Source organism: Eucalyptus grandis, chromosome 5 (genome assembly GCF_016545825.1).
Source record: "Eucalyptus grandis isolate ANBG69807.140 chromosome 5, ASM1654582v1, whole genome shotgun sequence".
NCBI lineage: Eukaryota > Viridiplantae > Streptophyta > Magnoliopsida > Myrtales > Myrtaceae > Eucalyptus > Eucalyptus grandis.
This window is the reverse complement of record NC_052616.1, coordinates 10,095,643-10,108,351: the sequence shown is the minus strand read 5'-3', so window position 1 is coordinate 10,108,351 and position 12,709 is coordinate 10,095,643. Positions and strand designations below refer to the sequence as shown.

The window sequence follows — 12,709 nt, the reverse complement described above, 5'->3', positions numbered from 1 at the left end:
CGGAAGTAGCAGCTTAAGTTTCGATCATGGTGGATCCATTTTTCCAAAAGGGATGAAGAAACTTGTTGTAAAGCATAAACATGCCTTAGTGGTATGAAGAAGCAGATGGTCAAAAAGCAATATGGGGCGTTGAAAACGAGTGCGGCAGAGACGGGAATGATTAATCTTATGCGTGACCTGATTGTAAATGAAATTATTAAGATATTGATGATTGGTGCGGCATCGATGAAAGTGCGAGTGAATTTTCGATATGGTTTTGATAGATGGGACGATCATCTTGGGATGTGTTGTTGAGAAGAAGTTAACACGAAAAGGGGAGAGCTTTAAAAGGCTGTGAAGTGGACCTGGACAGATCTTTAAACTGTCCGTTTTTCGGTTCATAAAAGATTAATCTTATTTTCTAAAAGTAAAAATATCAAAAGAGTGTCTTTAGTGACTTGATAAATCTTATTAATTGTTCTAGGAAAACACAAATATCTCTATTCAAAGTATGTGACTTTTTGGAGATGTGTTGGTGCTCAATTTTCAAAGTCTTCTTATATGCATCATTTTTATTTTAGTGGTCTTAACTAATGCTCTTGAGACACTCATTAATAAAACGCCTTTTTAAAAAGCCGACAATAATCTTAAAAGTGGGAATTCAAAATTATATTTTCTACACTAATGAGGAGAAGAATAGAAATTCATAAAAGGTAGATTATTTCTTCGTTCAATTTTTTCCTAGAATGAGAGTAAAGCAATAAAAAAGACGATCCAAACGCCAACCTTCAGATATTTTATTTGACGCTCAACTTTTAAAGGGAGGAACTTAGGAAAGGCAATGGGATTTCTTGGGAAAAATAACCAAAACTGAAAATCTAGAAGCTCAAGAGTTGAAAAAGCTCTATCACCATCTTTCCCTTTCCTTTTTTAGGTTTTAGCAATTAATCGCATCCTAAATCAATTCTTGCTCATCGGGTTAAATTCACATCTTCAGCCAAGTAAAAGGCAGACCATCCATCTTAAGACTAGGGCTTCATTTGGAAAGTAAGGAAAAGTGGAGTTACTATAATTTTGATGGGAGATTTTGAAAATTTAGCATTTTTTTTTTTGAGATGGAAGAGGAATGAAAATTTGAATTTTAACAACATTCCTTACCAATTTTCATCACCTCTTCCTCCCACACAAAGCATAAGGGATCTACAAGAAATTACTTCATTTTTTTGTTGGATTCCGAGTGATTATACATAGTAAAAATTCACATCGGAGACTTCATGCTTCCGGAAATGCAGGATCCTCGACCGTTTCAACACTCGACCTGGACCATCTAGGGTTCATAGAACCGTCCTTCCATGGACTCAGGTCGCCTTGTTGATTAGAGGTAACTGAGAGCAGGCTAGACGATCCAAAACCTAAACCCTCACATGTAATTTGCTGTGCTTGTTTTTTTGCTTCCATCCACATCCTTGACGAATAGGTTGTCCAAACTAGTCGTTGCGAAATTGATGCACTGAACCTGCATCCCATCCGACACTTTTTTTAAATCACTGACACCCTCTTACAAAAATTTTAAAATTTTCACTGAAACCGAAAGGAGATACAATAACTAGGAAGCAGCACCCCGTAAAGGACACACCCCCCAAGCCACGGACTCTTGTTCTGGAGTGAAATTTCGTAACTTTTTTAGATTAATCTCTTTTGGGTACACTCCAAGAAGAATAATGTTTCAATTCAGTCCCCCCTAATATTATATTCAGAATTCCACCTCCTCCTCCCTGTTCTCCCCCGGGATCACCGCAAGAAAAACTGTACCTTTATAATAATCGACACAACGGTCTTCGGTCACATGGCGCCTCTAGCCTTGTTTTCAAAAAAGTTGAGGGACTTAAGGTGGTCTTGTTCAGTCACTAAATTCCATTAACTCTCTTACCTGCTCTCTCTCCTTTTCAAGATTCTTGCAGTTTAAATAAAGGGTGACTGACTTTTGATCTCTTTTGAGTTTTAGTGTTGGAAAAGTTGTAAAGGGTCTGTGGCTTTTCTTGGCTTAGGATGGGGAACTGCTCAATCAAAGGGGATGCTGAGAAGAGCCCCTCTACCAAGAAGAGCGGCAACTTCCGGGTGCTCACCGATGCCGGGGTGGTCGTCGAGTTCCAGGGCCCCAAGATAGTCCAGGACGTGCTCGATCACTACCCCGGGTACGGCGTCTACAGGCAGGGCCGCGCGTCGTCTCAGTTGCCTTGTGATGAGCGTCTTGCTGGGGCCAATTGTATTACCTTCTTCCACTGCAGAAGGAGCAAGGGCAGGAACCAGGCGTGGAAAATGAGTGCGAATTAGAGGTGAAAGAGGATGTCAGCCTGGCTGCTGGGTCACAGGGGAGATCTTTGGTCGCCAGGTCGGATCTCGTCGAGAACTTTGCTGGGGGGCTGGGCCCAGCGATGGAGGTGCTGCCGCGGGACGGGAACGGGATGTGGAAGGTGAAGCTGGTGATGGATACAAAGCAGCTGGAGGAGATATTGTCTCAGCAGGTCAATGTGGAGGCCCTGATAGAGCAGATGAGGATGGCCGCAAGTTCGGCTACCCTCCCGCCGAAGAGAGCAAGGGGTTCATGGGGGGTCGGCTGGAGGCCAGCTCTTTCTAATGTGTTCAAAGTTGGGTTTGATGATGGGAAGTGAAAGCAAGCAGTGAGGGCTTTGCTTGACAGCCTGCTCTAGTGGGAAGGACTAGGGAAGGTGTAGTGAGTGACTTTCTAGTATCCATGTGAAACGGCATGATATGTCTGATTATCATGCGTGTATATACTGATCTTTAGCTTGACTTACCATTCCAATTTGGGTGGCAACATTGTAACTTGAGTGATCTGGATTTTGGCTTTCATGTCTCTCTTGAATTTCTTAGAGTTTGGACCTTTTCTTGTTCCAAAAATCATGCACCATATGCACTATTGTGCCCTAAGAAAGATAATGGGCAAACATAATCTCTACATGACTCATAAAAAGATTGGGGGCTTCTGGCCAGGAATACATTCCCAGAATGCTATCTTGAAAGTGAGGCTAAGCTTCAGAAGATCTGAAATAACGAATATTAAATTCAGAGCAGCCAGAAACATTAACCAAAACCGACTGGAGGTGGGGAGAGCATACGAGAAGTCTCACTACGATTAGAAAAACCTAACTCACAGATCACTTAATCGAAAGGGATGCTAGTAGATCCTGAATTCATAAAATCTTGGTGATTGCCAAGCATAAATAAGTCTTGTGCTGCATTATTATGATGAAACATTGTTGCACTTAGTGAAAATATGAGACAGCACCACGGATATTGAGTTGATGCAAAATTTGACATCAAGATAACAACTAAACCCCGCAATCCAGAGCTGGATCTTGGTTAGATCACAAAACTCAAACAGTTCAAGATGTCCGAGGCTCTAGGATGGTGCCAATGTATTCAAAGGAAATCAACTCTCACATGGCGTTTGACTCCAGCTTCTTGATGGCTTTCTCTACAGCAGGTACATTCTTTCTTAAGACAGACCATTGTTCCTCTGTCAAGCTTATGCCTGAAATGCAACAAAACAATAATTGTGAGTTCAATACCATGCATAGAAAGAAAACTACGAGGAGGACAGGTGTTTTATTGCAAACTTGCGAGCATTAAACAGTGATTGCTAGTGTATGAGGACACAAGCTAGTGAGCTAATGGCAGAAAAAGCAATTCAGAATAATCCAACCGTATAAATTAAGTAGATCGAATCATTTGGACCGAGGTTCCTCTTTTCACATACTGTTACCATCTCTTAGAACCCATAACTCTCATATAAGAGCTATAAAGCCATGAAGTTCAAAAATTATATTAGACAGGAAATAGAAAAGCAGCTTTCTTTTTTAAACATAATCACTCAACACCTTTGGGCAGTGTCTCAAATTCGAGAAACTCGGAAACTTCATCTGTGGAGTGAAGGTTGCAGTGAGTAGTGTTAAGAGAAATCTCTTTTGCTGCTTGATTCTACAAAGCAAATACCAAACAATAGGTGCATCTGTTTTCATATGCGATACTGATCACCATGGATCAAGCTCCAAACTTTGTAATTGCCTAAGCTTTACTCTCCTGCCTAAATGATATGCAAGGCTCTATCAAAGCAATTTTCATGGTAAATCTGATAGAAGCAAGAATGACCGAGGCTCATTGCTAGAACATGATGCAAGAACAATACTAAAACATTGGAAAATAACTTGATCCTGCAAACAGAGGCAAAGAGCAAATAAAAATGACAACCTATTGACACTTCAATGTCATCACCTCACATCTCAACTGCACAACATCAGGGTGACTTCTAATTGCAAAAACTCGCATGATAGCAGAGATCTGTTTAACACCTTTAATTATGAAGGCTAAACGGGGCTATTATAGAAGCAGCTTTGTTCCTTGAACAATTTGAAGCGAATTAGTACACTGCAGTAGTTACAAATAAGAATCAGCAATCCTATTCAAAGGGTTTGGGTATCACTGATCCTCATCCTTTATTCTGAGTCGAATGATTCAAAAACACTCTAGAGCAGAGATGAAAGTTTCCGCCTGTACCAGTGAACTAATCATCCAACAGATTCAGTACCAGTTCCTTACACTCCTAGCTCCATACATTATTAAGAATTTGGAGGCAACTGAATATCTTTTCTACGGTTCAATTCCTATTTCTTTTCAGATCGCGTTGTGCTAACAACTTATGAACCCACTTGAATTCCAACCCCACAGGTTATTAAGTTTCACTGATGATCCCTTCTGATGCAGCCATATTGAGAAGCCAAAGATCAACTTTAGTCTTTTCCCCTAAGCAGGCAATATAACTATCTACCTTGCAATGCTAGTGAAAAAGGGCAAACCAGATACAAGCATAAAAGAGGCACTCTTTGAGATGTGAAGCAGAAGAAGGTGAATAGCTACGAGCAAGAACTTACCTTTTGAAGTAGGGAATTCCTTGCCTCCTTTCTTGAAGTACTCCCTAATTGAGAGAAGGGGTTTGCCTCGAAACTCTTGCATCGTCACCTTTCTCTTTTCTGATAACTGCATCAAAAGAACCCAAAAATATCAGCAATGATCAAAGCAAAACAAGCCACCGACCTTCTCTCAAGCAAAATACATATCGTAACACGGTTTCCCCCATTAAAGTCAGAACAAAATCCATGCTCTAACTCCTAATAACTTTCCAAAGATCCATTTTTCCTTCTCAAGTCGGGGATATCATTTGTTTAGCCACAATTAGTGACCACAGACACCTGACTACATTGTCGTTAAAAACATTAAACAAAGATATACAGACATTAAGGACACAAGCACTTTTGTGAGGATGGCAAATAAGCTTCTTATCGGTGGAAGGAGATCACGTGGATATAAAGAACATATAAATTCCGAATGAACGATAATGCCCCTCTCACGTGCAAGCCTGATAGACGCCCGAACAAACGATATTTAATGATGAACGATATTTAACGCCCCTCTCATTTGCAAGCCTGATTAGACACCCGAATGAACAACAGTTAATGCCCCTCTCACATGTGAAATATACTGGGGCACAACCTGGCAGTTCGTTTTGATATGATCCAATCCAAAAGTTCAAATTTTTAAGTGGAAACCACATGCATACGTAAACAAGCGACGTGGATACTTTGATAACTTGCATTAACTTTCCACTACACAGTGGATCACATAAAACCCTAGATAACCAAAATCGTTCTCAAATTCTGCAATTCACATCCCTCCACACAGAACACGTCTCAAATTCCTCAGCAAATCACCTCTTTCAAACCCCCCCTTCTCTGCTGTCACGCACTTCCGCAGCAACAAAACAGAAAAACTCAACGAACAGCAATTCCAAAGAAATGGGTCAAAGCAGAAAACGAAAAGCAGAATCGAAGGAAAGCAAGAACCTTGCAGATGATAAGGTCGCCGTCCTCAGTGTACTCCGCATCCCCGCCAGACTTCTTCCCGGTCTCCTCCTCCTCCTCCTCCTGCTCCTCTTGCTCTTCCCCCTCTTCCTTTCCCATCGCATTCTGCTCCTCCCTCGCCTTCTGCTCCTCGAGGAAGGACTCCACCACCTGCCTCACGATCGCCTTGTACTTGGGCTGGGACAGGTCCATGCCGAGCCGCTCGGACGCCAGCTTCCGCACCTTGTACTCGGTGGTGTTGTTCATGTCCGATTCCTCCAGCACCTCCCGCACCGTCGTCCCTATCCTCCGCCCCACGTCGGAATCCATGGCTGCTGGTTCTGCAACAACACTTCCTCCAACCAACCCTGAAAATCTAAAGCTGCCAACAAAGAAGGAGAAAGGAGCGTGCTTCGTCAATTTAAGGTACGAGGTTGGATAGAGTTATTTTAGACGCCGATTACATAGGACTATGGAAAAAAAGGGGTAATTTCTTCTTTTGCTAGCAGAAATTATGATACTTACATGACTACTTGTGGAAAGTTCGTTAATTTTTGCAGTTTTCCAATCGAGCAAGGAATTTCTGAGCCAATAGATTTTTTGTTTTAAAGGGAAGGGGGGTTGTATTTAAGGGCCAATGTGCAGGTCTTTTTTGTCATCTATGAAAAGGTATGGTAATCTTAAAAGGTCTAGAAGGAAAAGATAAGACCATCTTAAGATATTATGTTGTTCTTAACGAATTGGAGATGCTATACTTGTTGGGGAAACTTGAACTTGGCCAACCCTAAGAGAATTTTGCGACTTAATCCTTAACTGAAACTAGCCTAAATGGTCGGTAGTCGAAATAAGATCTGTTTAAGGCATAAGCCAAATTGAAAGCTAAGGAACATCAAGAAAGGGACAGAGAGATTATGTGGAGGTTCAGGTTAAGTGGGATTGTTATACTTCTAGCTATGTTAACATGCTCATTCCATGGCTAATTAGAGAGAGGACTCCGCGTATGTCATCTTCCTTCAGAAGATGGTGGTCTGAAATTGCTGAAGCAAATATCTCGACTTCAATAACAATCATGCTTAATCATGTCGGACTGATGTTCACGTACCCTTTGCATTGCTCTTTTCTGCTTAGTGGGATTATCCACCTCCTTCACTTCATGACTCGTGTAGAATCGACATTAACTCGAGTCAAAATATTTAAGACCTATATAAGCTAAGTAAGCCGGGTACAACCGATGCCATCGGAACTCGAAGCCCACACATATAAAGATCAAATTAGAGGCGTAATGATAGAGCTACCAGCATTAGAATAATGAAACTAGAGCTGGAAACATTGGATATATAAGACATGTAGGACATACAGTTCCATGCAACTTAAAAGCACCATTAATATCATGATCCGCATATTTTCAACCCATATTTGACATGTAACATAGCTCTCATTCAATTCATGCCAAACTTGACCAGTATGTTCATCCCTCAAAAATAATCTCATTGCTATCATGTATGTACTTTCACATGTTGAGCAAGACTATACAGAACAGAACAAGAAGAAACAGTGTCACATGGATGGGAAAGCAAGACAGCCTTCATGTACCAGACTCACCCACAGAAAGGTTGGGGGGAAAAATTATGGAGTACCCCTTGACAAAATCATAGATAATCTTTCCTTTTTTCAAATCCTTTCCTCCTACAGACTAGTTACCACTATTTCTCCAGCGACCGAGATTATGATCTTCATTCTCAGCAACTATCCATTCATCCATGAATGTTTTGTTGATCCAAGTCTCCATCCATAACCATCATCGAGCTATGGTGGTGTACCATGTACCACCGTCCATTATGAAATTCAAAGACATTAGTCATGTTAAAAGGCCCAGTATCCATGTCAACAAAGGTTTTCATGGTGACCCAAGCCATGTCTCTCAGCACTCGGACACGAACGTCGCGGACCTGGAAGTCAACCCCTTGCTCCCAGTTAAATGCCAGTTGCCAACCTTGTATCACAGCATTGTACCTGTAAACAAGTGTCAGCCACTTCCAATTGTGTAAACTATGGTTTTACCAGCCCTACTAGAAAGTAGATGCAACATAGCCTGACTTTGGCCAAACAGCTAGAAACTTATACAGAAAGAAGGAAAATCATCCTGTTTAATCTTTTATCAAGAAAAGGCACAAGATATGAGAGGACATCATTAAGCTCAAAACACAGAGGCTACCCTGATGTTATGAATTCAGATTGAGGTGCACAGCACAACCGTAGGTAGATCAGATGGAAGCCTGAGCAGTCATGGGAAGCAGACTAGGAAAGCTAGCAACAGGGTCAAGCTATCAGACCAAGGTAAGTGAATGATTAAATGCCTTCTCCAAATGGAAAGACTGGAACAAAAAACTTACACACACAGGGAAAAGAACAAAAAAGTTAACAATAACAAGCATGCATGTCCACACCTCATGTCTCCTTTAATGGTGAAACCATCCATGAGGACTAATAAGAAGTTATCAACATTAATGAAGAAGAAAACAGAACAAAAGCATGTGTTTGATCAGAGACTTCCAATTATTGCTTTCAATATATACATGAAAATGTTTCAAAAATAACTTTGGTGGTCTGCCTTGCTTCTTCTCAACTTTCTGGAATCAGACATCGATTTTCTGAAAACTAAGAATGACATAAGTTTTTTCTGATATTATCCAGCAGAACGAAAAGGAAAAGAATTTCCGAAGATGACAAAAAAGACCTGCATTTTTAGATATCATACTCCGCCAGTAAGATAATGTGCAGATATTTCAAACAGTTGTTTCCAACTGAATAATTACTACATAAGATACTTCACAATTATTGTGCTATTTCTATGTTATCAAATATCCATCATTCACAAAATGACTTCATGGGCCTATATTGACCGGTAAAGAGAGACACCCAACCTTCATATCAACAGAGTACATGCTGACTCTAAGACTCCACAATCCAAGTATAAAACAAAATCTTAGCACACATTGGAATTCTGAAGATATAGACAGGAGGAATTCATACCCGGAAAAGAGTTCCCCCGAAGCATGAACACACTTGACATAATCTGCATTGAGCCAAAGGCGGCTCATTGATTGAAGGGAACTTTCCCTGATGATGTTAAAGAATTCTAAATTAATATTCACAATAGCCCTTGTAGCCGCATAGTAGGCTTTCCACCCATTGACTGGTGTGACACCATCTTGTTCCAGAGTAAAATCCTGAACGAAGGCATAAATATTTGAATAAAGCAGAAAATAATTCATTTTTTTGGATTTTCACTTTGATAAATGAAACAAAAAGGTTCTAAGCATAAACTAAGGTACTTTCCATCAGAATTCAAAAACTAGAGATCAAGGTCAAGAACAAAGGAAGAAAATATACACTCTGATAACTTTGCCACTCCTGAAACCTTTGCATGTAATCAAGTACGGAACACATCATATCGCTTCAGTTAAACACTAAACCCTAAAACCAAAATTGTAAGCAATTATATAAAGTTTGAATGGGACATAGAGGTATCAGTACAGTGACAGAACAAAAACTTATGCAGGTTCTATTGCAACAAACTGAGCTGATAGGAATGTATGAGACCATCATCAGTGCTGCTTTTATGGTCCAAACTTGATCACCAACATACCAACTAACCAAAATCGTGAGGCAAAACTCTATCAGCTACTTTCCTTCATTATGTCAAAATTAACAAGAAAATGAGCATATGAATGGCATTAAAGATGGTATAAACCAATTGCACAAGCCACGTTGTAACATACAATTGTGAACATCACATCTTAGATTACCAGTAATAAGAACTAAGAGAATTCTAAAATGACCTAACAGCCCATAGTTAGTGCAATATCAATAAAGGACGCATTATCTACTCACGAGAAAACATTGGAACGGTACATGCACAAAAGAGATGCGCATGGATACACTTAAATGTTTTGATACAAGTTAGAATGTACAGGTTTTTTGCTAGTGTATTTTGCACCAATAACTACAGCATTTTCTATGATGAGGTGATGTGACAGCTATCTCTCGTGAATGATAATTCTCCTCCTAAACCACTAACTCTCCTAACTTTACGTACTTCTCTAGAGTCATAAATTTCCTAAGTAAGTTTCTTAATTTTGTAGTAACGCCTACCAAATCATAGAAAACTATTGACAACAGAAAGAAGCCCTTCCTCCCCAAGTCATGGAAGGGCTTTGGAGGAAAATGATCATTCATGAGAGATAGCTATCATATAGGGTATTATGATTTATTTTTTCTCCCACTACAACAGTCTTTACTTTCTTTCCTAACTTGGGGAGGAAGGGCTTCATTCTGTTATCAGGAATTTTCTATGGTTCGGTAGGCATTACTACGAAATTAAGAAAATCCCATGCTGAAATTTATGACATTAGAGAAGTACGAGCTTCATTCTGTTATCAGGAATTTTCTATGGTTCGGTAGGCATTACTACGAAATTAAGAAAATCCCATGCTGAAATTTATGACATTAGAGAAGTACATAAATTTAGGAGAGTTAGTGATCTAGCAGGAGAATTATCATTTGTGAGAGGAAGCTATTAAATATGGTATAATAGTTTAGTTTTCTATCATTTGGTAGGAGTGTTACTACGAAACTAAGACACTCCCCAGGGAAATTTAGGACATTAGAGAAGTACGTAAAGTTAGGATAGTTTTGAGGAGGAAATTTATCATTCGTCGGAGGTAGCTATCAAATATGGTGTAGTAGTTTAGTTTAGCTCACATATTGGCAGTTTTTGGTTTCTTCTCTGACTTGGGGAGGTTTCTTAATATTGCAGTAACGCCTACCCAATGATGAAGAACTCCTGATGATAATTTTCCTCCTTTACATACTACTCTAGTGTCATAGATTTCCTTCAGAAGTTTCATCATTTTGTAGTAATGCCTACCAAATTACAGAAAAATCTTGATAACGGCAAGAAGCCCATCCTACCCATGTCATAGAAGAAACCAAAGACCACTGTAGCAGAAGTAAAACTAAAGTATTATACCATAATGATAGCCATCTCTCGCGAATGATAATTTTACTTGTATATCACTAATTCTCCTAACTTTTTGTAGTTCTCTAGTGTTTGCGAATGATAATTTTCCTTGTGAATCACTAATTCTCCTAATATTACGTACTACTCTAGTGTCATAAATTTCCTTACAAAGTTCTTAATTTTGTAATAACACCTACCAAACCATATAAAACTCCTGACAATAGAAAGAAGCCCCTTCCTCCCCAAGTCACAGAAGAAACAAAAGTCTGTTGTGGTGGGAGCAAAACTAAACTATCATACCATATTTGATAGCTATAGGAATGATAATTTTCCTCCTAAATCACCGATTCTCTAATTTTACGTATTTCTCTATTAATTTCGCAGTAATGCCCCCCAAACCATAGAAAACGTTTCATAATGGAAAAAACCCTTTCCTCCCCAAGCACACAGAAACCAAAGACTGCCGTAGTGGGAGCAAAACTAAACTATTTTACCTCATTTTATAGCATATGCTACTCAGGATCATTGAGAAAACAAAGAGTACAAAGTCATAACTTCTTAGAGAAACCATGGCAAGTTCCAACTCCTATGAAAAGTACAAATTCTTGTCAAATTTGATACTTTAGCTCCATTTGACAACTCTCTCAGCTTACATTTCTAAAGCAACCACATTCAGAAACCCAAGCAAACGGCATGCTATAAAGAATAATCCAACAACTAATACACATGAATCCACTTTCCAACACTAAATCCTACAAACCATCTGCGAAGACGAATCAAAACCTCACCTTATGATAGAGCGCCTTCCAGGCATTGTCATCGTTAGCCGCCTTCCGCATTAAGGAATTAGTCATCGAAAGCCGGCACAGGCTCGGGTAATCCAGGTAACTCAGCGCGTGCGTCGTGATCTCCGGCACGAGCTGCTCCATCATCGAGGCGCCGCTCTGCCTCTCCGCAGCCGCAACCGCCGCGGCGGCAGCCGCAGCCGCCTCCACGGCGCCGGCGCCGCCGTTCACGTACGTCGCTCCGACGGCCATCGGGGCGGAATCCGAATCCGGCGCGCTCGGGCCGCAGGTGCACGCGCAGCCGCAGGCCTTCGAGCCGGCCGGCTGCTTGTTGGATGAGGCGGAGGAGGGCTTCTTCTTCGATTTCAAGGGGGCAAGGGCGAGGAGGAGGCCGGCGAGGGCGAGGAGCAGGCAGAGGGCGGTGACGACGCCGGCTACGAGGCGGGGACCGGAGGGGAGGGAATCGGCGGCGAAGCTAGGCTGTATCTCCATTCACAAGACATGAAAGCCGCAGCAAACATGAAATGAAGGGAAAAAAAGAAGAAAAAACCCTAAGACGGAGACGTAGCCCGGCCGGAAATGACGAAGGGGGCGCGGCGTCGCGAGGGATCTTCGAGGGAGGAGGCGGAGGCGGAGAAGGAGGAGGAGGAGGGTTTTCTCGCTCCGGCGAGGGCTCGGGCCGGGGCTCGGTGGCCCTAGCGAGGTTCGAGCGGCGGACGGCCGGAGCTAGCCGCCGGTGGCGGCGGCGGCGGCGGCGGCGGCGCGGAGGAGAGAGGAGGAGAGAGAGAGGGAGGAGAGAGAAGGAGAGAGATCGGCGACATTGGAGAGAGCTGGTCCGACTCGTAACGGACCTGGGAAGAGGGACCCGAACGCGTTCCTGGTCAGGACCGTAAATACCAGGAACTTGGAGGGATATTTCTGCCATTGCAATTTTCCTTTTCCTTTTCTCTTTTTTTTTTTCCTTCTTTTTGTTTAAGGTTACATCAATCAATGTTCAATACTAG

At 41.4% G+C, this 12,709-nt stretch overlaps 3 protein-coding genes across 4 annotated transcripts; 1 reads left to right on the top strand and 2 right to left on the bottom strand.

Annotated features, from left to right (window-relative positions):
* Window positions 1-1,740: 1,740 nt before the first annotated feature.
* LOC120293367 lies at window positions 1,741-2,884 on the top strand. Its single transcript, XM_039312511.1, has 2 exons — window positions 1,741-1,869; window positions 2,028-2,884. Exons 1-2 carry the CDS (start codon window positions 1,826-1,828, stop codon window positions 2,311-2,313), a joined length of 330 nt encoding a protein of 109 aa, XP_039168445.1. The 5' UTR covers window positions 1,741-1,825; the 3' UTR covers window positions 2,314-2,884.
* A 309-nt stretch (window positions 2,885-3,193) lies between these two features.
* On the bottom strand, window positions 3,194-6,522 carry LOC104444006 (RNA polymerase II transcriptional coactivator KELP). Of its 2 annotated transcripts, XM_010057583.3 has the most exons (4): window positions 6,423-6,522; window positions 5,901-6,279; window positions 4,932-5,037; window positions 3,194-3,535 (listed from the first exon to the last, which is right to left on the bottom strand). In XM_010057583.3, the coding sequence occupies exons 2-4, from the start codon at window positions 6,225-6,227 to the stop codon at window positions 3,441-3,443; spliced, it is 528 nt and encodes a 175-aa protein (XP_010055885.2). In that variant the 5' UTR covers window positions 6,228-6,279; window positions 6,423-6,522; the 3' UTR covers window positions 3,194-3,440. The 2 variants fall into 2 exon arrangements, with proteins under 2 accessions (XP_010055885.2, XP_010055884.2); XM_010057582.2 differs by lacking the exon at window positions 6,423-6,522 and having other exon boundaries at window positions 5,901-6,369.
* Window positions 6,523-7,261: 739 nt separating this feature from the next.
* LOC104444005 (F-box protein SKIP8) lies at window positions 7,262-12,539 on the bottom strand. Its single transcript, XM_010057581.3, has 3 exons — window positions 11,709-12,539; window positions 8,931-9,127; window positions 7,262-7,910 (listed from the first exon to the last, which is right to left on the bottom strand). The coding sequence occupies exons 1-3, from the start codon at window positions 12,195-12,197 to the stop codon at window positions 7,652-7,654; spliced, it is 945 nt and encodes a 314-aa protein (XP_010055883.1). The 5' UTR covers window positions 12,198-12,539; the 3' UTR covers window positions 7,262-7,651.
* Window positions 12,540-12,709: the final 170 nt, after the last annotated feature.

What these genes read in the sequence shown, in the direction of transcription:
- LOC104444006 (XM_010057583.3), bottom strand. Translation starts at nt 6,227, where the DNA reads ATGGATTCCGACGTGGGGCGGAGGATAGGGACGACGGTGCGGGAGGTG. An exon ending in GCGACCTTATCATCTGCAAG is followed by an intron (nt 5,038 to 5,900) that starts GTTCTTGCTTTC and finishes CTTTTGATGCAG; the next exon opens with TTATCAGAAAAGAGAAAGGT. An exon ending in GGAATTCCCTACTTCAAAAG is followed by an intron (nt 3,536 to 4,931) that starts GTAAGTTCTTGC and finishes GTTGCATTTCAG; the next exon opens with GCATAAGCTTGACAGAGGAA.
- LOC104444005 (XM_010057581.3), bottom strand. Translation starts at nt 12,197, where the DNA reads ATGGAGATACAGCCTAGCTTCGCCGCCGATTCCCTCCCCTCCGGTCCC. An exon ending in GGAAGGCGCTCTATCATAAG is followed by an intron (nt 9,128 to 11,708) that starts GTGAGGTTTTGA and finishes GCCTTCGTTCAG; the next exon opens with GATTTTACTCTGGAACAAGA. An exon ending in TCGGGGGAACTCTTTTCCGG is followed by an intron (nt 7,911 to 8,930) that starts GTATGAATTCCT and finishes ACTTGTTTACAG; the next exon opens with GTACAATGCTGTGATACAAG.
- LOC120293367 (XM_039312511.1), top strand. Translation starts at nt 1,826, where the DNA reads ATGGCGCCTCTAGCCTTGTTTTCAAAAAAGTTGAGGGACTTAAG. An exon ending in AAAAAGTTGAGGGACTTAAG is followed by an intron (nt 1,870 to 2,027) that starts GTGGTCTTGTTC and finishes TTCTTGGCTTAG; the next exon opens with GATGGGGAACTGCTCAATCA.